At 41.4% G+C, this 25,166-nt stretch overlaps 2 protein-coding genes across 4 annotated transcripts; both read right to left on the bottom strand.

Annotated features, from left to right (window-relative positions):
• Positions 1-488: 488 nt before the first annotated feature.
• NME9 (NME/NM23 family member 9) lies at positions 489-14,382 on the bottom strand. 3 transcript variants are annotated; one of them, XM_035133550.3, is made up of 8 exons: positions 14,197-14,382; positions 13,744-13,780; positions 10,327-10,384; positions 8,426-8,529; positions 6,930-7,001; positions 5,613-5,729; positions 4,094-4,190; positions 489-3,582 (listed from the first exon to the last, which is right to left on the bottom strand). In XM_035133550.3, the coding sequence occupies exons 2-8, from the start codon at positions 13,774-13,776 to the stop codon at positions 3,578-3,580; spliced, it is 486 nt and encodes a 161-aa protein (XP_034989441.3). In that variant the 5' UTR covers positions 13,777-13,780; positions 14,197-14,382; the 3' UTR covers positions 489-3,577. The 3 variants fall into 3 exon arrangements, with proteins under 3 accessions (XP_034989441.3, XP_088525851.1, XP_088525852.1); XM_088669725.1 differs by lacking the exon at positions 14,197-14,382 and adding an exon at positions 14,112-14,168; XM_088669726.1 differs by lacking the exon at positions 13,744-13,780 and having other exon boundaries at positions 14,197-14,237.
• Positions 14,383-14,752: 370 nt separating this feature from the next.
• SLC35G2 (solute carrier family 35 member G2) lies at positions 14,753-19,979 on the bottom strand. The gene has a single exon (XM_088669723.1). The coding sequence runs from the start codon at positions 19,965-19,967 to the stop codon at positions 18,729-18,731; it is 1,239 nt and encodes a 412-aa protein (XP_088525849.1). The 5' UTR covers positions 19,968-19,979; the 3' UTR covers positions 14,753-18,728.
• Between the last annotated feature and the right edge of the window lie 5,187 nt (positions 19,980-25,166).

The following is a 25,166-nucleotide window of genomic DNA, read 5'->3' as shown; positions in this document are numbered from 1 at the left end:
TGGATGGTTAAATCCCGTCAAAGGTGACAATGGAGTGCAGTGCTCATCTCACTTCAGGCCAAGGGAGCCGGTGTTTGTCCACAGACAGCTTTCTGGGTCATGTGGCCAGCATGACTAAACCGCTTCTGGGGCAACAGGACACCGTGACGAGTTCCAGAGTGCATGGAAATGCAGTTTACCTTCCCGCCACAGCGGTACCTATTTTTCTACTCATACTGGTATGCTTTCGAACTGCTAGGTTGGCAGAAGCTGGGACAGAGCAACAAGAGCTCACCCCATTGCACAGATTCGAACAGCTGGCCTTCCGATCGGTAAGCCCAAGAGGCTCAGTGGTTTAGACCACAGCGCTACTAGCTCCCTGCCTAGTGGTAGACCTCCTTTGCACAAAGGAATCCTCATGGTTTCTTTGCCATGAAGCATCCCATGACTTTCTGTTAAGGACAGATAGCATAGCTCTAAATTGTGGATGTGCAAAAGAAAAGCAAATCTGTAATTACTTGTATTTCTTTATTAAAACAGTAATCAGGTGCAAGTATTCTCAAAGAGAAAAGCAATGCCAGAAAATGCATGAGTCACTGATAGTAATAAGCAGAAGAAGCAAACGTGCGTTAGGTGGTTTGCCTGTCTCACAAAAAGTCACACTTCCAATCTGGCAAGTACTGCATGAGTCACCATATCAAAATTCAACACAGCCACTGTAAATTCACATGTTGATAAATCTTTCAGTCCCTACTAAGCTTAGAAAATTGATTCCAGTGACAAAACCAACACTGTGCAAGATCAATCATAACATTTCTGTTGTGAAAGTTTATAGTTTTGCTAATTCACATATATCCAAAGGCTTTGCAAAACTCTTATATCAGCTCTGTTCCGTTTGGAAAGTAGGGTGATGACTTTTTCATATTTTTCCCCTCAAAAATTATTTCCTGTAGCACAAATGGATTAACTTTTGCCTATTAATGACTAAAATGAGGTATATTCCATTGAAATATTTAAAAAGGTTACGCACAAACCATTTTCTATTTTTTTGTATGCCATTTTACCATTTCATAAAATTGTATTAACAATTCTATATATACCCTGTTTCTCATATTTTAAGACATACCCATAAAATAAGCCATAGCAGGATTTTTAAGCATTCAAGGAATATAAGCCATACCCCGAAAATAAGACATAGTGATAGGCGCAGCAGCAATGCCGGCCGCGGCAGGAGGAGGAGGAAAAAAATAAGACATCCCTTGAAAATAAGCCATAGTGTGTTTTTTTGAGGAAAAAATAAATATAAGACATGTCTTATAATATGAGAAACACGGTATTTCGTATCAAATTTGGACACAACACCACATTCCACAATGGGGAGTGTTCTTAGCAACAAAGGGTATACAAATGTCACACCTGCGCAAGGTAAAAGCCCCTTTTTGGGACCTCAAAACTCAGCCAGCAGACCCTGCCGGACATGCTGGGAAAAGAACCTACAGGAGAGGTAGCAAAACATTGTCCTCTAGCGGTGTCTATACTGTTACTGCAGCTAAAAAAAGCTTCCTTGTGTGTTTGATGACCCTATATAATGTTGTATTTATGTGACTCTAAAGCTTGGGTTCAATTTTATATCTGCTTACAGTGACTTCAAAATGTTGTGCAAAATACGCACCAACTGAGTGGCAACAGCGGCAGGGTCAACGAAATAACAAAGTCGTCTTCAGTATCTTTGCTTGCTTTTATTTACAATTATATACACCACACTCCTCTACTCCTTTCCTCTCTTTTCACAATCCATCACAACCACCACACCCATGAACCATTTGCTTAAATACAGAATTCAAAATAGTCAATTACCCAATCACATTACAGTAATCAAACTCTACCTTCAATTATTCAAATTAGCAAAAGCTCACAGGTGTGCTATCATTCACATCAGGGCTACAAACACACATCTCTGTGTAGCACCATTGACCACATCAGTCTTAAAGGAAAAACCTAACAACCCCCTGCTGGTCAATGATGCGTAGCAGTAACATTCAGCATCTTCTGTGTATGTTTAAGATGTGTAGCTGTTGGCAAAGCCTTTGTGAAAATATCTGCTATTTGCTCTAGTCCAGCTACATATTCAAAAGTAATCATTTTTTCATTAATCATTTGTTTTGCAAACTCCAAGCGTAACCGTAACGTTCTGGTACGTTGGGTATTGCCTTCTGATGTCAAAATGGCTATTCCACTTTGAGAATCAATGTGCACGGGTATTGGTAATTTTACTTTTATTTGTAGGTCTGCAATCAACTGCAAAAACCATTCAATGTCCCTTATGGCTTCAGAACATGCACAAAGTTCACTTTCTGTGGTTGACATACAAATTATATGCTGTCTGCGCGTTCTCCATTCAAATGGACATTCATTGTATCTGTAAACAAAACCGGACACACCTTTATATTTGAAAAGTTCAGACGCATGAGATGCATCACAAAAAATATCGAACCCTGTATCATTATGCGCCTTAAAATGTAATCTGTAATGCAGTGTGTGTTTAAGATAAAGCACCACTCTTTTTAACGCTGTGTAGCACCATTGACCACATCAGTTTTTAAAGGAAAAACCTAACACAAAAATGGTCAAAAAACTGATAAATAAAATTTTTGAAATCATTTTGTTCGTGAGGGGTTTTTTTATCAAATCTCTTTGAAAGTAAGATTTTATCTAATCTTTAATGAAAGCTCATCAAATTATGATACAGGGAAATGAGGTTGTGAAAAAGTCATCACCCTATTGGAAAGCCTTTGATCCAGGGTGTCAATAAGAGACAGGGCTGACCCAAGACCTTTTGCTGATCTCTGGCGCAGGACAAGATGATGCCACACACCCCCCATTCCCAGACGCTGACTAGACTGACAGTTGAACATGACAACAGGATAGTATTCCCCAGGGCACCATACTAGGTTCATGGCAAGCCTGTGTGACACACATCATCGTCATGATGCAAGATAAATCTATCAGTGGCTACAGATCATGATGTTTGTATATTGCCTCTAGGATAGAAACATCATAGCTCGGAGTGCCCATTCTAGGGGAACAACTGCAGCAGAAAGCTATTGTGCTCTTAGCCTGCTTTTGAGCTTTCCATAGACACATATGGGGAACAGGATGCAGGGTTAAATGAGCCTTTGATCTGATACTGGATTGGATTAGTCCAGCAGGGCTCTCCTTCTGTCCATATCCTCATATATGTTGTCTGAATAGTATTAACCTGATTGCCAGATGAAAGGAAAAATGGTACGGGAAATTAAAAATTGGAAAGAGAGAATATAATGTATGTAAAAATTCTCGTACTTTAATAAAAATTAAAAAAGAAAAAAGAAAACCACTGCAAAAGAAAACCTTATTGCCAGATTTGCAACAAGGCTTTCCTAAACATCTGTAATTCTTTTCATAGACTACTCCAACCTGAAACACATTGCTCCTGCTTATGGCAAAATGTAGCCATTTAAGTTTTTACACTTATATTAGAGAAAACTTGTATGTAACATTACTCATCAGCTCCAAATGAGAGTGAGAAAGCCAGTTCCAGAAAGCATCAATTGGTGAATTAATCTAGGAAGAAAGCATGAGAGAAAATTAGCATAAGAAGAAAGCAGGCCCTGGAAGAACATCAAAGGAGGGATATCTGCTTGATATTTACACTGTGAAATTGCTTCGGCCTTTTGGATCAGTATAAAACCGTAAAATTAAATACGCTTTCAATTTTTCTGGTTGTTTTTTTTTAAACCATCTAAGCCTAGTACTATGATAGCCCAAAATATTTCATAAGAATGGTTTTCTCAAGCATACTGGGGAGGAGAGAAAGTGACATTTCCTAAGCAATGGAGCCTAGACTTTGCAGCAACTCAACATTCACAGTTCTACCAAGAAATTTGACAACACAAGCCTCATTTATCTACATAAACCCAGAAGATGCTCCTTCTGGAATGAGTAATATCAGTGACAAAATCTAAATTGGAGCAGTGGCAAAAATCCAATCTGAGATTGCTTACCTTCTTGTGCAAAGATAATTTTAAACTATATAAATGGTATTGCCTATATGCCGCTGAGTAGAGCTAAATACCTGCTTCCTCCTCCTCCTCCTCATCTTCTTCCCCATCTTCTGCTTCCTCTCCTTCAATGGCAGTACTCACTTCTTTAGGAATCGCTTCATCCTGGATCTAGTATCAAAGCATATGAGGGTGTTGGCTGCAGACTATTTTAGAAAAACTACATTTTAATGAAGACTAGTGTTACGTAATAGACAATGGTTATATTTAGTAATAGGATGTTTCGTTGGTGGTGTGTTTTGTCCATTTTTCCAAAATGTTATCTATTAGTATTTTACAATTTTTATCTCCGGGGCTGGTTTTTATTGACAAATGGTTATAATTTGATGGATAATGAATGTGTTGTTGAATTCATGAATACTAAGGAGCTGAGGGAAGAAGCTGCACATGCTCTCACTGTTAGTAGAGGATGCCCAGAGGAAGAGAGGCATAACATTCTCCACAGGTGCCAGAGATTCCTGCAGCCTCTGAAACCCATAATTTTTCTGCATACAGAGCCATCTGTGCCATAACCCAGATGATCAGCAGTGACTTGGACACTTACTTAGAGGGGGGGGGTCCCTGTGGAACACCTTCCCATCAGATGCCAAGTCCCTAGGAAATGGAACTCTGAACTCAATATCCTTGAGCTAGGACTCTCAGGGACTACAGACCCACTGCTGGACCCCACCAGGGAATCAAAACCTTCCCCCCTCCCCTGCTCAACACCAAAAGGCAAAGCACTTGACAAAAGAGGATCGAGTGCCAGGCTCCGGGCCATAGGGTCAACTCAGAATCTCCATTCTCCAGTAAGTGGAAACTGGGCATCTATTTGAAGGACAAATAGCGGACACGGAGCAATGGATTCAAGCTACAAGAAAGAAGATTCCACCTAAACATTAGGAAGAACTTCCTGACAGTAAGAGCTGTTCGACAGTGGAATTTGCTGCCAGGGAGTGTGGTGGAGTCTCCTTCTTTGGAGGTCTTTAAGCGGAGGCTTGACAGCCATCTGTCAGGAATGCTTTGATGGTGTTTTCTGCTTGGCAGGGGGTTGGACTGGATGGCCCTTGTGGTCTCTTCCAACTCGATTCTATGATTCTATTACATGACTACTCTCACTTTTTTATTCAGTTTCTTGCCCTTCGAGTAGACACACACTAGGCAACATTAAAACTGAGATAATAATGGAAGCAGAGTTACGTCCCAGTCATGGTTCACTATCTGTAGAATTCTACATAGAATTTGGAAACAAGGACCTAGGAACATCGGCTGATAACAACATCTGATGGGCCAGCTAAGAGGCAGAAAACATTAGGAGAAACCTCTTAACAGCACAAACAGTTCAACAATAGTCAACCTTGAGGAGTGGTGGTCTCTCCCTTGTTAGAGGTGTTCAAGCAGAGGGTAGACAGCCACTTGCAGAGGAGGCTTTGCTCTGGATTTCTTGCATTAAGCAGGGCTTTAAGCTAGATGGCCCACAACCCCCCTGCCCACAACTCTAATCAAAGACGCAACTTAAAAGAAATTTAAATGAAATCGAAGAGGTTAGATTACCACCACTCTATCTGCTCCATGATCCAAGACCTTCTTTTCTGCCTCTAGCTGCTCCTGAATTGTTTTCTGTAGCAATGGTGCATTTGCTCCTCTTACAACTGCTACCAACTCTCCCCCCTGACAGAAAATAGAAAACAATTGCCAATATAGTTCACAAACGTAATTTGCGTCGACACAAGCATTACTAGCAGTAAGCCTCACTGAAATCAGTGGGACTTATTTCTGAGTAGACATGCATATTATTGCACCATAAAATAATTTACCCAGAGATAATTTATTGCCCCCAATCCACTAAAGTCAAGTTATTTGACTTCCACACTACTTGGGGTAAATGTTTTAGCTGATTTATCCTATTAATTTGCAGTACTACCGGTAGCTGTTCTACAGGAAGCAAGCATATCATCCCCGTCCATTTCCAGTGCTTAGGTTGCGAGTGGCATTGCTTATATAACCAAAGGAACAACACTCCCACACAGGAAGGAGACTTGAGAAACGTTTGCAGAAGTACAATAACTATTTTGGGAGGAACCCTGCAGAGTGGGCCAACTGTGATAATTGGCCATGGAATGCTGTCCGACTGAAGAGTGGTAAGAACACTGGGATGAGGAAGAGGAATGGAGTAGTTGTAATCTTGAACGGGGAACACTCCACACCACAAATTGTTTTGCAGGTCCTATGTGTTCCCTCAACTTCCCAGGAGCTACATACTCTGGGCAATGTTCTTCTGATATAGTTTCTTGTGCATAGCAGCCACCTAGCAGAGCAGTACCACAAGACCAACCTGTCTCTAAGGGTTCGTCCACACTTCTGCATTGTAGGCAAGGAGAGAAGTTTTGCTTTGCCCCAATCTTTAGCAATGAATCAGAAGGAATGGCAAACTGCAGAAAACCCGGTTGCTATTTGCACCAACAAATGGAGGAGTGGATAATTGCTAAGTGTGCTAATATCTCTTGAAGGCTTTCCCCACTTAACCCTAAGATGCCTAATTTATTCAGACATTACTAATTACATTCTTAATATTTATAGCATCCTAATGTCTGTCTTGTTTAATCTTATGGTTAATTTATATAAACTACATAAGTTACAACTACAGTACTGTGGAAAGTATTTTAGGTTACTGTATGCATAGAGAATGAGGGGAAATACAAACTAGGGTAATATCTGAAATATAAAAATACAATTCCCAGCAATAACATTCAGCAAGTTCAAATTCATTGATACGAGCAAAAACACATGTTTAATACATAAAAGTTAATACACACCAGAGCATAGTGGAACAAGTTTAAAGTCAAACAGGTTTCAAATGTACCAACTTACAGCATAAAATAGAAACGTAGGTTCACATTTTCCACGATATTTCTCTAGGGCATCAACTGAATCTACTTCAGCCTAAATAAGAAGTAAATAAGCAAACAACTTACTGAAAGCATTTATGTTGTGAACCACCCTGAGATCTGTGGAAGAAGGGCGGTATACAAATTTAATAAGTAAAATAACAACAACAAGGAGCGTCTCCACCCCCATCGTTCTGCCCGGACACTGAGGTCCAGCGCCAACGGTCTTCTGGCGGTTCCCTCGCTACGAGAAGCCAAGTTACAGGGAACCAGGCAGAGGGCCTTCTCGGTAGTGGCACCCACCCCGTGGAATGCCCTCCCACCAGAGGTCAAAGAGAACAACAATTACCAGACCTTTAGAAGGCATCTCAAGGCAGCCCTGTTTAGGGAAGCTTTTAATGTTTGATTTCTGTATTTTAATGTTTTGTTGGAAGCCGCCCCGAGTGGCTGGGGGAACCCGGCCAGATGGGCGGGGTATAAATAATAAATTATTATTATTATATAATAAATATAAATTATTATAACAACAACACATCATCACCATCATCAAGCAAATGTTCACAATTACAGAAGCATCCTTGGGGTAGGCCAGAAAAACATCTAGAGCAGGATTGCTCTAGAACCTGGTGCTTCCCAGTTATTGCTGGACTGCAACACACACACCATCCCTTACCATTTTTCACACTGACAGGAATGATAGGAGCTGGAGTCCAACAATATCTGGAGGACCCTGGGTTCCCTATACCTGACTGGATAAACACCTATTAAGATACACACTTGGCTCTGACCCCATAGCCCTGTGATTTCTCTGGCCTCTGCAAACAGCTACAGCAGAGAACCTTGTACTGTATATCTGTTTGGGAAGGCTTCCCCAGCCAAATGAGAACCTTGGAAGATCAGGGCTTGAGGAGGGGACAGGGTTAAAGTTGCATCCCCATATCCCTGCTCTACCCATGCTCCCTCTTCAAGCAATAATTAATGCCTAAAGACTTCTGTTATGACAATGGATTTCAGAGATCTCTAACCACAATGTTTCCTAATTAGCCAGAGGAGAGGAGAAGAGCTCGCAGGAAGGGGAGGCTGTGTTTTGTGAAGGAGAGGGTGGAGTACCTCCATCCACTGCCAGCTTTGCCCCCACCATTGTGGTCTTGCTTTGCCAACTGCTGGATCTGCTACACCTGGAAGATTAGGCACAAGGAAATGCAACCCCAGGACTGCTCCCTACTTGGGAACAGTGTATAGAATTGCAGCTTTATTTAGCCCACTGAAGCAAGATGAATTGCCTGTTTTATCTGCATGCCTCATAGGCATTTATCTTTGCCAACTATTCTTGGTGGATCCCTCCAGATGATTTCCCCACCATCCCTGAACACTGGCTATGCTAATGAGGGTTGATGTTGATGGGAGTTGGAGTCTGACAATGTCTGGAAGCCACCACGTTCGCTACCCCTACTATATAAATATGAAGGCATCTCTTACCACAGCAAAACGAAGGAGGTCGTCACCAAATTCATTCCTGATTTTCTTGAAGAGATTTACTACTGCTTTACATGGTCCACACCAGCCTTGATAAACATCTACCACTACGAAGAGATTAAGCTAACTTAGCAAATCATGGCATCTCTGAACCTACAAAGTTTAATTCAGCACATGCAAATGAATTTAGTTAATTATCACTACTTGTGTGTCCCTGATCACTGGCCATGCTAGCTGGGGGTGATGGGAGTTGTAGTCCAAAACATTTGGAAGAAACAGGTTTGGGTGAAAGGTGGTACACCAACAATAGGAACACTCATTCCTTTTCTAACCTGCCCTATAAACACTGTCAGTATTTCTATCTCTCTCTCAATATATAAAATAAATGTAAGACTGTCATCATGCATCCCCCCATTGGAGGATCTGTGATGCCTTATTACAGTCCTGGATTTGCATGAAGTCAAAGTTGGGGAGAGGAACAAGAAAGAAGGAAAGTTGCACAAAAACAACAACAACAGTGGCTGTGGCATGGGATCTAGAAGGAAAGGACACTGAAAACAGAAAGTAGTATTCAGAAGGATAGTGTCTGGGTTTTTGAAGTGTGAGAAGGGAGAAATCGCAGAGATGAATACTACACAGAAGTTAACATCAAAAAGCTAACACAACAGAACCTTACCAAACTCCCTTCTTGCTGTACTGAAAACTTGTTTTAAACCACCACTTTTTTCTCCGTGTTGCCTCCACTTGCTGTACTCAATCAAACCTCTGCCATTTTTTTAAAGTCACAATCTTCCTCCCACTGTCACCCTCTGCTTGCTCTACTCAAACATCTGTTGTTTAAAATCACTTTTCCTTTCATAGTTCTTCTCTTCTTGCTGTATACAAACTTCCCCCTCTTACTTTATTCAGCTGCTTTGTGTTTGAGAGATAAAGGGTTCAGAGGCCTGAAATATTCCATACCGGTAGTACTTTCACATAATATAGGTCTAAATCCTAGTATTATATGCCATTTTCTGTGTGTGGTGATTTAAAACAGAACCATCCATCAACTGAACTGAACCTTCTCAAGTGAAGTCAAGCTAACTGACAGGTTTGCTCACCTTAAAGATACAGTAACATACAGCATTACGGGCTGTGCATGGAAAGGGGGCTGCGGATTAGGAGCATAGCTGCCAAGTTTCCCCTTTTCTCACGAGGAAGCCTATTCAGCATAAGGGAATTTCCCTTAAAAAAGGGATAACTTGGCAGCTATGATTAGGAGGGAGGAGGCGGCATAAAAATGAGGATGGTCTGTTTGCAAGGGACAGTGCAAATGGGAGAAAAGGGATAATAATGGGATATATGGACAAAAGGGAGACTGCAGAATAAGGCAGGAGGAGACATGGAAGTGGGGGTTATTGGGGAAAAGAGGAGGAGGGAGAGAAAAAGTGGTGAAGGTGAAAATGGGGGCTGCAAAAAAAGGAAGGAGTAGGAGCAATGGGAATAGGATTGCAGATGAAAGCAGGGGCAAGAAAGAACCTGAAGAACAGGAGGGAATGGTGGCTTCATAGGTGTGTGGAGGGTGAAAAGGATGCTTAGTAGTCACAATGTATGGGAGGAAGAAGATACAAGAGGTTACCATGGGAGCATTGTGTGCAAGGGGGTTGCACAAGAGAATGGAGGCGTGCGTATGAGTGGTAAGCTGAAAAGAAGGGTGCAAAGTGGGACTGTAGAATAGAACAGAAGGGGCTTCAGAAATGGGGTTGGGAAGGTGCAAAACAAGCTTAGTAGCTGCAAGAGGTGAAAAGAGAAGTTCTGAGGGATTAATGGGGGAAGGGCAGAGGGTTGGTGAGCAAAGGCCACAGTATACTAGTATTTATGAACAGCAGCAGAGAGCTATGCCATATTTACAGCCAAGGTCTTACCAATCAAACCTTTGGAACCCAGCATTTCTTCCCAGAGTTCCTGATTATTAACAACCATCTGTGTGTAAATGAAATATAACTGAGAAAGCTTTCAATAAAGCAGAATAGCCTTTAAGAGCTACCTGAAAGGAGATTTGGTAAATTAGCAAGGGAGCAACTAAGATTTTTGTGTCAGAAAGTCAAAGTCACAAGTCAGTTTCATGAAAATACTTTCTTTAGGCAAAATATAGAGAGAGGAAAATAAAAGACAGTACAATGCTCAAACGAGGCACATAAGATGGTGCAATTTGTTTGTGCATTTGTTTTCTGTTGCTGCAGAAAGGAGGACTCAAATTACAAGTAAGTGATTTTGGCTAAATATTAGGAAAAACATCCAATAGTACAGTAAAACTTTAGGAAGTGGTGACCTCTCAATTATAGGTTTCTAAGCAGAAGCTAGATGACTACTTATCAAGGATGCTGTAACATGGGATTTCGTGTTTCACTTGTGGTTTGGTTAGTGTAAGGAACTAGCAGGACAATGGGGAGGAGGAAGAGGATCCTGACGAGGGGTGTGGCAAGCAGGGGATGGCGAGGGGATGGGGGGTCAGTGCACAGGAACCAGAAGAGCTGGACCCATCACCAGACCCGGGGGGGGGTCCCTTTCTCCAGGAACATGGCAGGCTCTGAAGCATAGGGAGCAGTGGGTGGAGCACTCTGGGAGGCTGAGGCAGGCAAGGGCCCACAACCCAGCTCCCTAGCTTGCCATGTGGGGCTCACTACCCTCTGGGAGGAGGTGTTTCCTCAGCTGGAATAGGCTTGGAGCAGCTGAGGGTCACATGACTGAAGCCCAGATGCTGCAATCAGCATGCAAAGTATAAAAGGGGCAGCAGAGCTAGGGGGCTGTGTCTGCTCATGTTGTTGGACCTCAGCTTGGATGCTTCAGGACCTCTGAAGGATGGTGCCTTCGGTTTGGACTTTGGACATGAGGACCGATGACTTTGTATACTGACTTGCCGCCAGGTAGGCCAGGAGTTCTGGATAGTTACCGGTAGATGACTTCTGAAGTCTTTCCCAACTCTATGAATCTAATTTTAAGATAGCATTATGCCACCAACACATGGTCCCCATGTGCATACTGTATTAACATTTTGGTAAATGGAAGTCTGCTTGTAAGACGTGAATGCTGTAGATCTATTTAAACTCTCATTTTGACTCAAGAAAATTACCATTTTATAGTTCAAATGGGGGCAAATAAATACAGTAAATGAACAAAAGTACAATGATTCACAAAATGTTTAGGGGTTTGCATACCCCCCCCCCCGAAAAAAGCACTGTTTAAACCCATTTGTGAATAAGTATCACTGGACTGAGTGGGACTTACCTCTGAAAAGAAACATGCATAGAATCTCATTGCGTGATTGAAGGCATCCCAGGAAGTAATTCTCAAGCAACTCATTTCAGAGTAAATATGTTCTTGCTTTTGTTGTATAGCCCAGCATATCAGACCTCAAAACATTTAATTAACAGATGGCTGCACTTTATTTTTGGCAAAGCACTTTGAGGTCAGCCTATAAGTAGCTGACTTAGAGCCACATGGGAGCCGTTCCAGTGAAATCAATATGTCTACTCTAATGTAGGTAGTTAACAGGATTGAAATAATAATCAATTTCTTCTTCTGGCCACTTGATGGCAGGATTTATAGAGATTATATTCCATACGGAGCAATTTATAATAAAGGAATTGCAAACCCATTCCCATCTTTTCTTATATGGTTTTTTAATCATGCTTTATGAATGAAAGATGGGATATGTATTAGTATTCATATATTCATGTTATTACGTCCAAAGTGCCACTGAGATCATACATGCTTGTCTCCAGACACCAGATGACTAAACTACACCAGTATGTTTCAGTTGTAGGGTAGTGTCTAACTGCGCTCAAGATGCAAACTCATTCCTTTTTCTGGCAACCAGCTTCATACTACCAGTATAATTTGTATTCAAATGGAAGTCTGCAAATTATCTAAGATACTTTCTCACACAGCCTAGAGGAGAAGGAATGACACTGGGGACCACTTGTAAATAAATATGCATCATAACAACTTTATGATAAAAGATTCATGAAACATAGAATATTAATCCATGCATTTCCAACAAAGTATTTGTTGTGCAGGCTGGACAGATCACATCATTTGTGATATTATTTCCTCAGGCAGCCCCTCAGAGCCAACATTAGAGGTTGACATTATTGGGCACATACTGATGCTTACATTCTTGCAGGGCTGCCCTTTGCTGGCACTCAGAGCTTCCTGTTTCTCCTTTCTGCCTACCCATCCACCTGTTCTCTCTGAGCATTCAAGCAGTTGACAACAGAGGTCATGGAGCAGCAACTTCCATTTACTTTGAGATTTCCTTCTGGATATTTTTGTAGATTGGGCCCAGAGGAAGCAGGCAAACGAATGGGCAGTAGCAAGGAGGAGGGTGTTATATTATATTCCAAGAGGTGCCTCTCCTAATTGCATCTCACAAACCCTAGAACTGGTATCGCATCCCTTCCAAATGTAAATAAGCACATTCCCTTGGCCAACCTGATCCTCATTAAAACCTAGGATAAAAATGAAAACACACATGCATGTATATTTGGACTAATACTGTGTTTTGATACCAATGCTAGTTTTTGTTGTTGTTGTTGACTTTGGAGACATCCAAATCAATCTGAAAGGACAATTTATCTTTTTTATCCTAGGTCTTAATGAAGATAGAGTTAACAGTAAATCTGAAGAAGTGTGTCTGAAAAAGTGTGCATGCACATAAAAGCTTATACCCAGCGCAAACTTAGTTGGTCTCTAAGGTGCTACTGGACAATTTTTTAATTTATTTCGACTTTGTCAGACCAACACTGTTACCTACTTGAATCTAAAGTTAACAGAGAAGCTGTGCTTAGTGTCTTTCTTAGAATGATATTTTATTAGTATTTTAATTTGGTTTAGTGTCTTTCTTAGAATGATATTTTATTAGTATTTTAATTTGTATTTGAAGATTTTAAAATTGAGTCTGCTCCAATTATCATACAGCTCACCCTTCAGTCTTTGGTTCTTATTTTACCCCATTCTGATCAATATAACATCCTGTGTCAGTGACTAGTCCCTGGAAAAGTGCACTGTAGGGATTAGTTTAAATCAGCTCTTACATTTCCTTTCTGATTCATCAAATGATGAAAGCAATTGCATTACTGCTTGTTGTTGCCCTGGGAGACTGGTAAATCCATTTAGAACTACTGCTTTCTATTTTAAGTCTATGCCATTGTAGGAAGGTTTCTCTGGCAGAATACAATGCCACATTGCACCTGAACCACCCTCTCTTCCAAACAAGCCAGAAATACCAAACTCTTACAGAATGAAATGCCACATTTGAAACATTAAGCTCACTTACTGACCTGCAAAGCTAATTCTTTCTTCCTGCTGGTCATTGTGCTGCCAAAACAAAAACGCCAAAACATCAGGTCACTACATAACACTACTGCCCAGCCTGGAGGAACATCATCAAGGCCCTTGGCTAATTAAATATAATTTAGGGCTATGAAGCACCAACTATGGCTTTTGCAGCACATGTTTACTTGGAAGTAAGTCTGCATTGTGTCCAATGGGATTTACTCCCTAGTAAAAAGTGTTTAGGGTTGCAGGCAGCCTTAGTCACTTCCCGGCAGCACTGCCCTGGTAACTTGTGATGTCATTTCTAATCATTAGGACCGCCACATTTGCAGGCCATTCTAATGCATTACGATTACTCAGGGATGAGTCTCCCTTGAAAACTCTCGTTTCCTGATCTTGAAACTCCGAAGGGACTCTATTGCCCCAAGAACTGCAAGGGCTTGGTAGGCAGACGGTACCTGATTAGAGGAATTCGGCAATGGCTCCTACGCACCACCGCAGCAGCAGCAGCGTCCCTCGTTTCCACAGCGACACAACCAGCCAATGGGAGATAGTCCTGTCCAGTGGCACACCCGCCCGCCGTCGCCTCCCTGACCGATTTTACTCCTGGCCCTTCCTGTGCAGGCAGATGGGTTAGTCCTCCTCCTTGCAAAAACTGCCAAGCCTGCCAGGGAGCTTATACGGGAGGATGAACTGAGGAATAATTGATCTGACAGTTGAGCTGCACCCCTAGGGAAGTGAGGCTTGGCAAATAAAACACCGGCTTTTACATGAAATGCCTACTTTCCAAGACGGCACGGCAGTGCTGATAAGGGAGCCTTGATAAACGTTTCCAACTTTTCCCTGATAAATATTTCCAACTTCTCACAAGTCATATTTTGATTACTTAAAAATATATTGCATATTTCTGTGTACACACCTACCATAAGTGTACACATGACAGATGTGATGGGAGAGGAGAAGTTCTTCCCTTAAGCCTCTTCAATACACATTTTTATTCATTTATTTCATTTATTAATCACTTCTCATATGGCAACCCCAAAACAGTTTAGAATATAATGACAAAAAATCAGCTAAAGCAATTGCAATACACACACACACATATACACACACACAGAGAGAGAGATGTATAAATACAGAAACTGGTTTAAAACAACAGCACATTCTAATATTATTCAATACTGTTGTGCTTGTTTGACTCTGGAAACTAATTAAAATGTCAGAAGCTTTGAAAAATAAGGAGGGGGGAATTGGGAGAGGTCCTCTGACCTATCAATATTTTCCTAGTAATGCACTTAAGGCTGCAATCCTATATTCACTTACCTGGAGTGAAATCAATATGACTTACATCTGGTCATGTAGGGGATAAGAATTCAGAAACTTTCAATATTCTATACAGTACACATTTCCACTTTAAAGAATTTGCTGGTGAGGTCCAACCAATAGAAGTGAAGGAAGGAAAACTCAGCAATGGATTTCATCTCAAATTGTTGACAAGAGGAAATCATACACCCCTATTCTGTGTACCGAGTTATTTCCACTAATTCAGGGGTAGCTAATGTGGTGCTCTCCAGATGTTGGACTACAACTCCACCTCCACTAGCATGGCCAATGATAAAATATGATGAAAGTTGTACTCCTACAACATCAGGAAGGCCTCATATTTATCTATAGCACATAGGTAACCATTGTCAATAGCTGCTGTCAATAGCTGACTCTTCAAGTCAGATTTTATAGGCTGTTTTACTGACATCAAAAGATGTGAACGCAATACTGTTTGTGCCAGCTTGCTTGACTCATATTCTTATTGGCTGGTTTTAGAAAGGCTGGACAATCTCAGAACCTAGAAGTTTATGATAATTAAATTATCACTGAGGGATAGTATAGTTCCATCTGATCTGAAGGATAACATCCACCCAAGAGTTAAGGAATTTGAATGCGAAATTGCCTTATTCAGCTAACCCATTGTGCTAGTGAAAGGCAGTACAATGATTCCCACTAGTTCAACAGAACTACCCCCCATGTGTACCCCCAGATCTGTTCTGGAGGGTCAAAATAATCCCCCAGAACAGCACCTGGGGGGAGGAGAGAGGAAATAATTCCATCCAGCAAGCAGAAATGCTTTTGCTGACAGAACAATCTCCTTAAGCTTCTAAGCAAACCTTGTAGAAGAACCACCAGCATGGATTCTGTAAAGATGAGTCCTGTCTAATTAACCCTTTAGAATTTTTTAAGAGTGTAAATAAGCATATTCATAGCAGTGAGTGAGTTAATATTGTGTACAGTACTTACACTTTCCAAAAGCATTTGATGATGTCCCTCATCAAAGATTTATAAGTAAGCCTGGTAGTCATGGGATAAGAGAATAGATCATTTTATGGATCAGTAACTGGTTAAGCTGAATTTTGAAAGATACAAGACATTCAAAAGGAAGTAGTTCTTCATACAGCACATAGTTAAACAATGGAATTTGCTACCACAAGATGTAGTAACAGTCACCAACTTGGATGTTTAGACAAATTCATGGAGGCTAAAGTTATAAATGCCTACTGGTCATGTTGTCCTAAACCATACCCTAACCACTGCTGGTGGCAGTGAAAGAGCATCAGAAATTGCAAACTCACAAGTAGAGCAATGCAATTCTGGGCTGCATCAAAAGGAGTATAGCATCTAGATCAAGGGAAGTAATAGTACCACTGTATTCTGCTCTGGACAGACCTCACCTGGCGTACTGTGTCCAGTTCTGGGCACCACAGTTCAAGGAGGATACTGACAAGCTGGAACGTGTCCAGAAGAGGGCAACCAAAATGGTCAAAGGCCTGGAAATGATGCCTTATGAGGAATGGCTTAGGGAGCTGGGCATGTTTAGCCTGGAGAAGAGAAGGTTAAGGGGTGATATGATAGCCATGTTCAAATATATTAAAGGATGTCATATAGAGGAGGGAGAATGGTTGTTTTCTGCTGCTCCAGAGAAGCGGACACAGAGCAATGGATTCAAACTACAAGAAAGAAGATTCCACCTAAACATTAGGAAGAACTTCCTGACAGTAAGAGCTGTTTGACAGTGGAATTTGCTACCAAGGAATGTGGTGGAGTCTCCTTCTTTGGAGGTCTTTAAGCAGAGGCTTGACAGCCGTCTGTCAGGAATGCTTTGATGATGTTTCCTGCTTGGCAGGGGGTTGGACTGGATGGCCCTTGTGGTCTCTTCCAACTCTATGATTCTATGACTCTAGGTTCGTAGAAATATACTATGTCATCACTCTCCAGCTTGGACATAAAATTAGAGATTACAGTCATTGATGTTGTTTCCCTCCCTCTCCTCCTCCCCCCCCCCCTTACCATGGGAAATCAACTATGTCATTCTGGTCCTGATTGTGGAGATTCAGTTCTTCAAGGCACAAAAACCATATTTTTCCCAATACCAATCCAAAACCCAATTCTAAATTGCTGTCCTGCATCTACTAACCTGTGACATAAGCCCCATTAAACACAAAGGGACTTACGGTACTTCTGAAGTAGGCATACAAGCCATTGTGCTGCAGGTTAACTACACAGTGAATTCTTAATGAGTGCCTGGACATCATCTTTAACACACCAAGACACATGCCTAAGCCTTTTTGCAAAATATTCACATTTTCAGTTTGGGAAGAGGATACTTTAAATCCACTTGCACTTATTCTGTACGGTAGTAGCATTTGCAGAAAATAACTTCTAGGGAGTACCTGATATCAGGTGAGCGCACCAGAGGACAGATGTGTCCTGGGTGCTAGAAAAACAGGAAGGTCAAACTACAGATTCCAAGGACTGCTAGAAAATAAGACAGAAGCAGGAAAGATGCATGAAAGGGGGGAGAACCCCAGGGATTTCTGTTGCCTGGTGTCACTTATATATCAATCACATATCTGACTTCACCCATTGGCTAAAAACATTGAAAAGTGAGCCATGCTGGCACACTTCACATAAATTACTTAGAAGGATACCTGCACATTTTGCTTCATATCTTAAGGGCTAGTTACTTGACTTAAAAAAAAAATTAAACTGAGATTATGGGGCCCCTGCCAATGGCTGCCAATGAAGACCTTTGCAGGGCAGGCACTGAGTTGGAGATTCCTGGAATAATTCATATACAATTATTGCTGCAGAGATCAAATATATTATTATTATCATTATCATTATCATTATCATTATCATCACCATCATTGTTACATACATTTTAAAATTCTTATTTATAAAACATTACATATTAAAAACAAACAATGTATTGTTTCCATGAGCAATCATTCTGCTCTTTCAGTGTCCATGTTCACCTGCTATGCTTCTTTCCGCAATCACAATCTCTCTGCTCTTGAATCCACATCAAGCATGCTGTGAGTTGAGGTTGTCAGGTCAGATTTGAGGCTACACACCATCAGTGAGCTCCAGTCAATGCAAGAAATGCAAATTGACAAGCCGGATGAAATCTGTAGAAACCATATATGTATATAACAACCTAGAATAGGTAATGTGACAAAACCTATACAACAACAAGCCTCTGTAAAAACTTCCATTTAAGATCTGGTTATTTGTTGTGAGAAGGTAAGGGGCTCAGTTTGCTATTTCCTTCTGAAGACTACCTTGCCTGAGACCCTACCAATGGTTGCTTTATCACAGGTGAACATCATAGTCTGATATAAAAACCTTAGGGTCTGACTATGCCTGCTAGACTCTAATGAGACATATTTTAAAGGACAGAGTTGTGTATATTGAATATTGGCACTTCTTACATACTAGTTAAGAGGAAAATCTAATTTTCACAGCGTTAACATTTTAAAACATTTCTCCTACACAGGACAGAAATTTATAGTGCAACTCCACTGAGCTATACTAGGGCAGATGTAACCTTTTTATATTCAGACAAGAAATGGCAGTATACTGTCAACAACACTATACAAAAGACATACACAAATGAATATTAATTGTAGATATCAGTAAACAGAATACAGCTTTGCATTCATTTAATGCAAGAATCTAGTATCTCCTCATAATCTTGTTTTCTTAAGTTCTTCCAAGACAGTTTATAACACGCAAGGAAAAAGACACTGATGATGATAACCGCTCCCCCAATCATATCATAGATACTGGGGAAGATGCGTAGCACAAGGAGCTGAAGGATCATGGCTATCACAATCTCCAGGTGCTGCACTGTACTGACCAAGGCAGGGTGAAATTTGTTCAAGGCGTAATAGACACCCAGAAAAGCCACTGTGGAACATATGCAGATGCCCATGAGATAGCCCCAGCTTGTTCCATCCAGTGGAATTATTGGCTCTTGGAGGAAAAACATGGTGGAGGCTCCCCACACTGTTCCAGTCCAACCAAAGGTAAACAGTGCTGTCCACATGCTGACGTTATCCTTAATGGACCTGTACACAATCATAGAGAGAGCTGTAGTTAAGCCTGCCATAACTGTCATGGTATATCCAAAGGCCTCTTTCCAGATACTCAGCAGAGAATCTTCTTCATCAACAATGTTGGGGATCATGACCAGGCAAACACCAAAGATGCTACTCACTACCGTAATTACATCAATGTAAGCCAATCGCTCATCTACTAATAAAAATGCCAAAATGGCGCTGAAGACAGTGGTGGTAGCTCTCCACATTGTAGTCCCGTTGCTTGGGGGTACTATTGCAAAGGAAGTATAAGCACAGGTAATGGAAATAACGTTGCATACTCCATAAAAGAACAGCCGCAGTCTGTATCCTTTCGGTCCGAAAGGTTCCTCATGGTAGTAGCACACAACTAAGACGGAAAACACTTGTAAAACAGAGCGAATGAAGATCAGTTCTAGAGATGGCACTTTGGAACGGTCAGAAGCAAGCCTAGTTATCAGGGCAACACAACCATGGGCCAAAGCAGATCCAAAAAGCACTGCCCAAGTCTTCCTGGACTGAAAAATGCTTCTGTCTACAAAACTTTGGCCTTGACCACTCTTATTAGCTTCTGGCTTTTGTGGTTCCTGAGATGGGATGTAAATAGTGCCAAAGAAGGACCTTCCTCTCCGCTGGCCATTGCTCAGCAGTCTTCGCTTTGGATTATCTTCCACAAAACTCTCATTGTCTTCATTTGCTTCTTCATACCCTTCCTCTCCAGGCTGTGGATAATGAGAAGTATATTTCACGGTCACTGTGTTAGGATGAATTTTCACTCGTTTTTTTACTGGATATTGTTTGGAAGGTGAAGTATCCATTTCCTCAGGTAACTAGGACTGATCACAAAGGGGGGGGAAGCAAACAAAATATAATCATTTCAGCATGGATAAACCTGTTCTGGCTGCAATCTTTTACCATCAAGAAATCATTACTGTTCTATTGATGCCTTAGGTAAGCTGGGGTTGCTTGAGCAGACACCAGATTGAATATAAATAACCATTACAGAAAACCAGTTGTGACATGAGATTAGTATGCTGTGCTATAATCATCAATGCACATGCTATTATTAGACAATATATGCCTGGTGTTTACCTCCCCTGCAATACCCGTACCATTTTTCCTGTGCTTTAATTTATTATTGCAGTTCTAGAAATGGTTCATTCTGAAGGGCTCTTTACACTTAAGTCAAATATAGAGAGATTCCATTTTGACCCAGAATGTGACCTTGTGATGGCTAGATGCAGAAACCAGCTTTGTTACAGAATATGTCTCAACAGAGTTTGGCCCAGCAGCTGTGCACAATTGCACTGGGGTGCCATGCAGCATATATACCGGTAGCTGCAGCGATATGTAGTTATTCTGCATATTTGCATATATTCTGCATATATGTAGCCAGGTACATGCTAGAATTCTGTATTTGTGTTCCAATATTATTTCCACTGCTGTTGATACTCCTTAGTAATGCTATACCAGATTAAGTGTTTTTGTTGCTTATTTTAACACTTTTAGGTCACCTTTTCTGGGTCAAATCTGTCCAAAACAGGTTTAAAATTGAATCAACAGCAGCACTCACATCTATGAAATATGGCTTTACTAACATAGCTGTCTCTGTAGTGGCTAAAATCCTTTAGGGTGAAGATGCCCTATATACACGTCACCCCCAGTTCTATTCTTCTCTACCTATCTCTGTGCAATGCAACAGCTTTAGGGGTGGTAGCTTTTTCTGATGTTGTGTTGACCTGTGCTGCCAGACCAGTAATGATGTTCTTCAACAATTTGGAATGCTAGTGTGATGCTACAGGTTATGATGTTGCATGGGCGCATAAGTCAGTTAGTTAGCTAGCTAGCTAGCTGCAGGCACAGTAGCTCATAAACTCAGGTCTAAAATTTGTAAGACTAACTATTTGGAAATATTGTACCAATGCTGCTAGCTAAAATGGTTCAAATGACAAATTTAATATTGCTTTCTTATTATGCAAACATGAACAAACTTAAGTCATCCAACTCATTCTCTAACCTTTCCCCCACCCCCCAACTGTATAGTGTTTACTTTTATGGCACAAGGTGCATTGCCTTATAATTAAAATGTAAAACTAGTGCTTATTTTCTGGGGGTATGCAAGGGTATGCATACCCCTAAGCATTTTGTGATTCTTTGTACTTTTGTCCATTTACTGTATTTATTTTTCCAGATTTGAACTATAAAATGGTGGTTTTCTTGAGGCAAAATGAGAGCACCCCTAAACGGTTTTTTAAAGAAAAAAAAAGCACTGTGTAAAACCATAGGATCATAGAATTGTAGAGTTGGAAGGGACCCTGAGGATCATCTAGTCCAACCCCCTGCAATGCAGAAATCTCAACATGTGGTCTCCCATCCAATACAGTAAGTTGTTAGATTCTTAGACAGCAGACATGCTGAAAAATGAATCGCAACCTCAGTGCTGATATAAAATACAGGGAGGGAATGAGGTACCCTCAGAGCTAGTGAGTGCCAGTTGAAGAGATCTCAGCAGCATGGATACTCAACAAAAACAGAGATGAGAGAGTGTTCCTCCCAAGATATATAGCATGATTTCTAGCTGTAATATCAGCTGCTTAGTACAATTTTTTTGAAACTAGGGCACTCAAAAGTTGCTATGTGATTTCCCATTCATGGTTTGAAGAGATGACAGCTTTAAAGTTACATGCCTGCAAAAATACGATGTACTTAAAATGAAACAAGGTTTTGCTTAAGCAGACACCAAATTACAGCTGAAACGTCATGCAAGAAGAGAAAACAATAAAACAACCAAATAAGAGAAAAAAAATTACCTCTTGTTTAGAAGCTGCTGAGTGAGTGATCCCTCAAAAATATACCATACCAAGAGATGTTAAAGGGATAAAATATGCTCTCCAGCATCCGATAGTGTATCCATTCCTGTCTTTTAAATTAGAAGAAAACAGAGAATTGAGAATAGCTACCTGTGAATCCAGAAACACAGACCCAAATGTTGTCAGTTTATGGAGTGTAGATTCTCTTTTGGTTACCGTCTCTTCTGTCTGCACATAAAAGCAATGAAGGGGAGAGAGAGGCTACAGCTAAAGAATCAAATGCAATGAACAGACCAGAAAAAGTGAGCATGCTCAGTAGAGCTCAAGGGCATTTGACAGCACCGTCACTACTAATTGTGGAGGGGAATAAATATCGTTCTTACTAGCAATCCTGCCAGTGGAGCATATGTTTTAGATGACACATTACAAGACTTTTGTGATCCCTTTTTGGTAAAGGAAGAAAAAAGGCAATCATTTAAAATATAAACGATGCATGCTTTTCATGACATGCAGGGCTTGAACATTATGGTTTCCTCATCCTCAGCTGCAAAGACAGGTTTTTAATTAGCATCTTAAACAGACGATGAATATAACATAAAGGGGGAGGAACCCCCATAGTAACTGCTTTGGATTCATCCACATTCTGAGACATGATTTTATATGCTAATGTAGAAGTTATTACGCCTTATGTAAGTGCATTCAATGAAAATAATTTATAGTATAAGTGGTCCTATCTGATGATTGCTAGTTAAGTGGTTAATACCGTGGCCGAGATGACTAACTGCTCATTTATACTCCTGGATATAAGCAGGATTATAGCGGTAGTCAGAAGTTCTATCTAAAAGCCTAAAATTTAGGGTGAAATGTACTGACTGATCAATGGCCTCCAGGGGTGAAGTCAAAGTACAGTGTGACATCCACAGGGCGCAAGCCAGGGCAATGTGTATGGAGGTCCTGAGATGCCTGAGATGACAAGACCCTCCCCCCTCAGCCTCACTGATGTGGTCCAAAAGAAAGCAGGGCAATACATTTGGCACCAGCTTGGCTGCAGGAGCTGCTGGAAGGAGGTATACAATACAAGGTGTCATCCAACCGTCTTAGGGACTCCACGCTGTATTTGTGTAGGGTTTACTCCTTAGCCTTTTCTTCTCCCAAAGATATTCAACAAGGCAGCAAAGGTACAGGCATTCCCAAACCTCGGCCCTTCAGATGTTTTGGACTACAATTCCCATCTTCCCCGACCACTGGTCCTGTTAGCTAGGGCTCATGGGAGTTGTAGGCCAAAACATCTGGAGGGCCGCAGTTTGGGGATGCCTGGTTTAGGATCAGAGCTTTCCTTCTCCTTGAAGGAGCCCCATCTCCCCCTTATTTCCCTTTACATCATGTGCAGAAAGTGCCTTCTTGACCGTTGGACCCACTGTTGGCATCATCCGCTGAATCCTCTGGAGCCTATCTTTGCAGGTAGGCTCCAGAGGGTTTGAGACCCATCAGCTAGCCGCACCTGGTTTAGCCAGTCAGTTGAAACTGCTCCCAGGGTGCGGCTGACAGTTTTTAGGAGCTATAGGTGAGAGCTGAGTGCAATATGAGGACCCAAAGTGGACAAACTACCCAAGAAGGAGCACAATGTGTCCCCCACCAGAGGTACTATCCCTCCCCCAACACCTTATATACCCCACCAGCAGAGTGAGACAATATAATCATTGGATGATATTCAATATTATATTATAATCAATTTATGATAAGCCATCCATTTGGAGTATGAGCAAAAAAGGCATCAGAAATGCTAGATGAAGGTAGAAAAGCTCAGACAGACAGCAGTACAGCTGAAATTATCAGTTTAGAAAGACTACTCTCTTCAAAATAATTGATGTCTCTTATGAGACTTCTCCACTTAGTGCTTTGCTGGCAAACATCCAATTCCTGTTAAAGGGCAGCTTTTAGAAGCTTTGTGGTCTGCTCAACCTGTTGTAAACATGTAGGTTTGATTAGGTATTTGTTATTTACACATCACAGAGACCCAGTTTGCAGGTAACACTAAGCCAAACCATGTCTTAGTGCAAACAAGCAAATGTATGGGCTTCCAGAGGGGAGACTGCAACCATTTTGTTCCTTCCCATTCTGCTGATATACTAAGTCATGGTTTAGCTTAGCATCTAGTCAGAAACCAGGCTTGTGGTTCATACCCTCCAATATTTCTCCAATAAAAACAGGGACATCTATTCAACAACAACAACAACAACAACAACAACAACATTTATACCCCACCCACCTGACTGGGTTGCCCCAGCCACTCTGGGTGGCTTCCAACATATAAAATCATAATAAAAGATTAAACATTAAAAATTTCCCTATACAGGGCTGCCTTCAGATGGCTCAGGGGTCAGATAACTCCATAATCTCCAACATTTCTCCGATGAAAATAGGGACACTCTAAGGAAAAATGGGACATTCCAGGGTCAAAAGAAACTGGGTCAGCTTCTGTAAATCCAGGAATGTCGCTGGAAAATAGGGACACTTGGAGGGTCTGGTGGTTTATATCTCCCCACATAAAATATAATCTGTAACCAAGGTTTGTCTTATGCTGTACAGCACAGGTGGGGAATCTTTTTGGCCTGCTGGGCCAGATCCCTATCTGTCCCCACCCCCACCGGCCAACTTTGACAGGTGGGCAGGACTGCTTGCCAGGCACTGTGCATCATTATATCAAGTAATGGAAAGGTAGACTGTCCCACCCACCTGTCACAGTCCCTTGGTTCAGTGTTTCCCAAGTGCCCAACAACCAGTTAGTTTTCAAGTACTTGGAACCAAAGTACAAGGGACTTTGCCATGCCTTTTCTTGGTGCTTGGGAGCTGGCTTGCAAATGGCAGGGTTTGCAAATCACGATGTGCAGCACTTCCCAAATTCCTCCTGACAACAGCTTTCAGGCGTTTGGGAAGTGCTGTGCAAAGTGCTTTGCAAGCCCTGTCCTCAATCAGCACTTCCCCAGCTTTCTGCAAGGATTAACTGCATGATCAAGTTCTCAATGGAGAACTTAGTTGCACAGCTGATCCAGCCATGTCTCTCCCTGCCCCATACATGGTGTTGCATATATTAACGTAGGTATGGGGCAGAGGTGGGCATGGTTTGGAGAAAGTGGCTATGTGGAAGGTCAAATTTGGTCCACAGGCTGATTGTTTCCAACCCCTATTTTTTTTTTATGGGAGAGC

Source organism: Zootoca vivipara, chromosome 5, assembly GCF_965207765.1.
Source record: "Zootoca vivipara chromosome 5, rZooViv2.hap1.1, whole genome shotgun sequence".
Taxonomy (NCBI): domain Eukaryota; kingdom Metazoa; phylum Chordata; class Lepidosauria; order Squamata; family Lacertidae; genus Zootoca; species Zootoca vivipara.
This window is presented reverse-complemented; position numbering and strand designations above follow the sequence as displayed.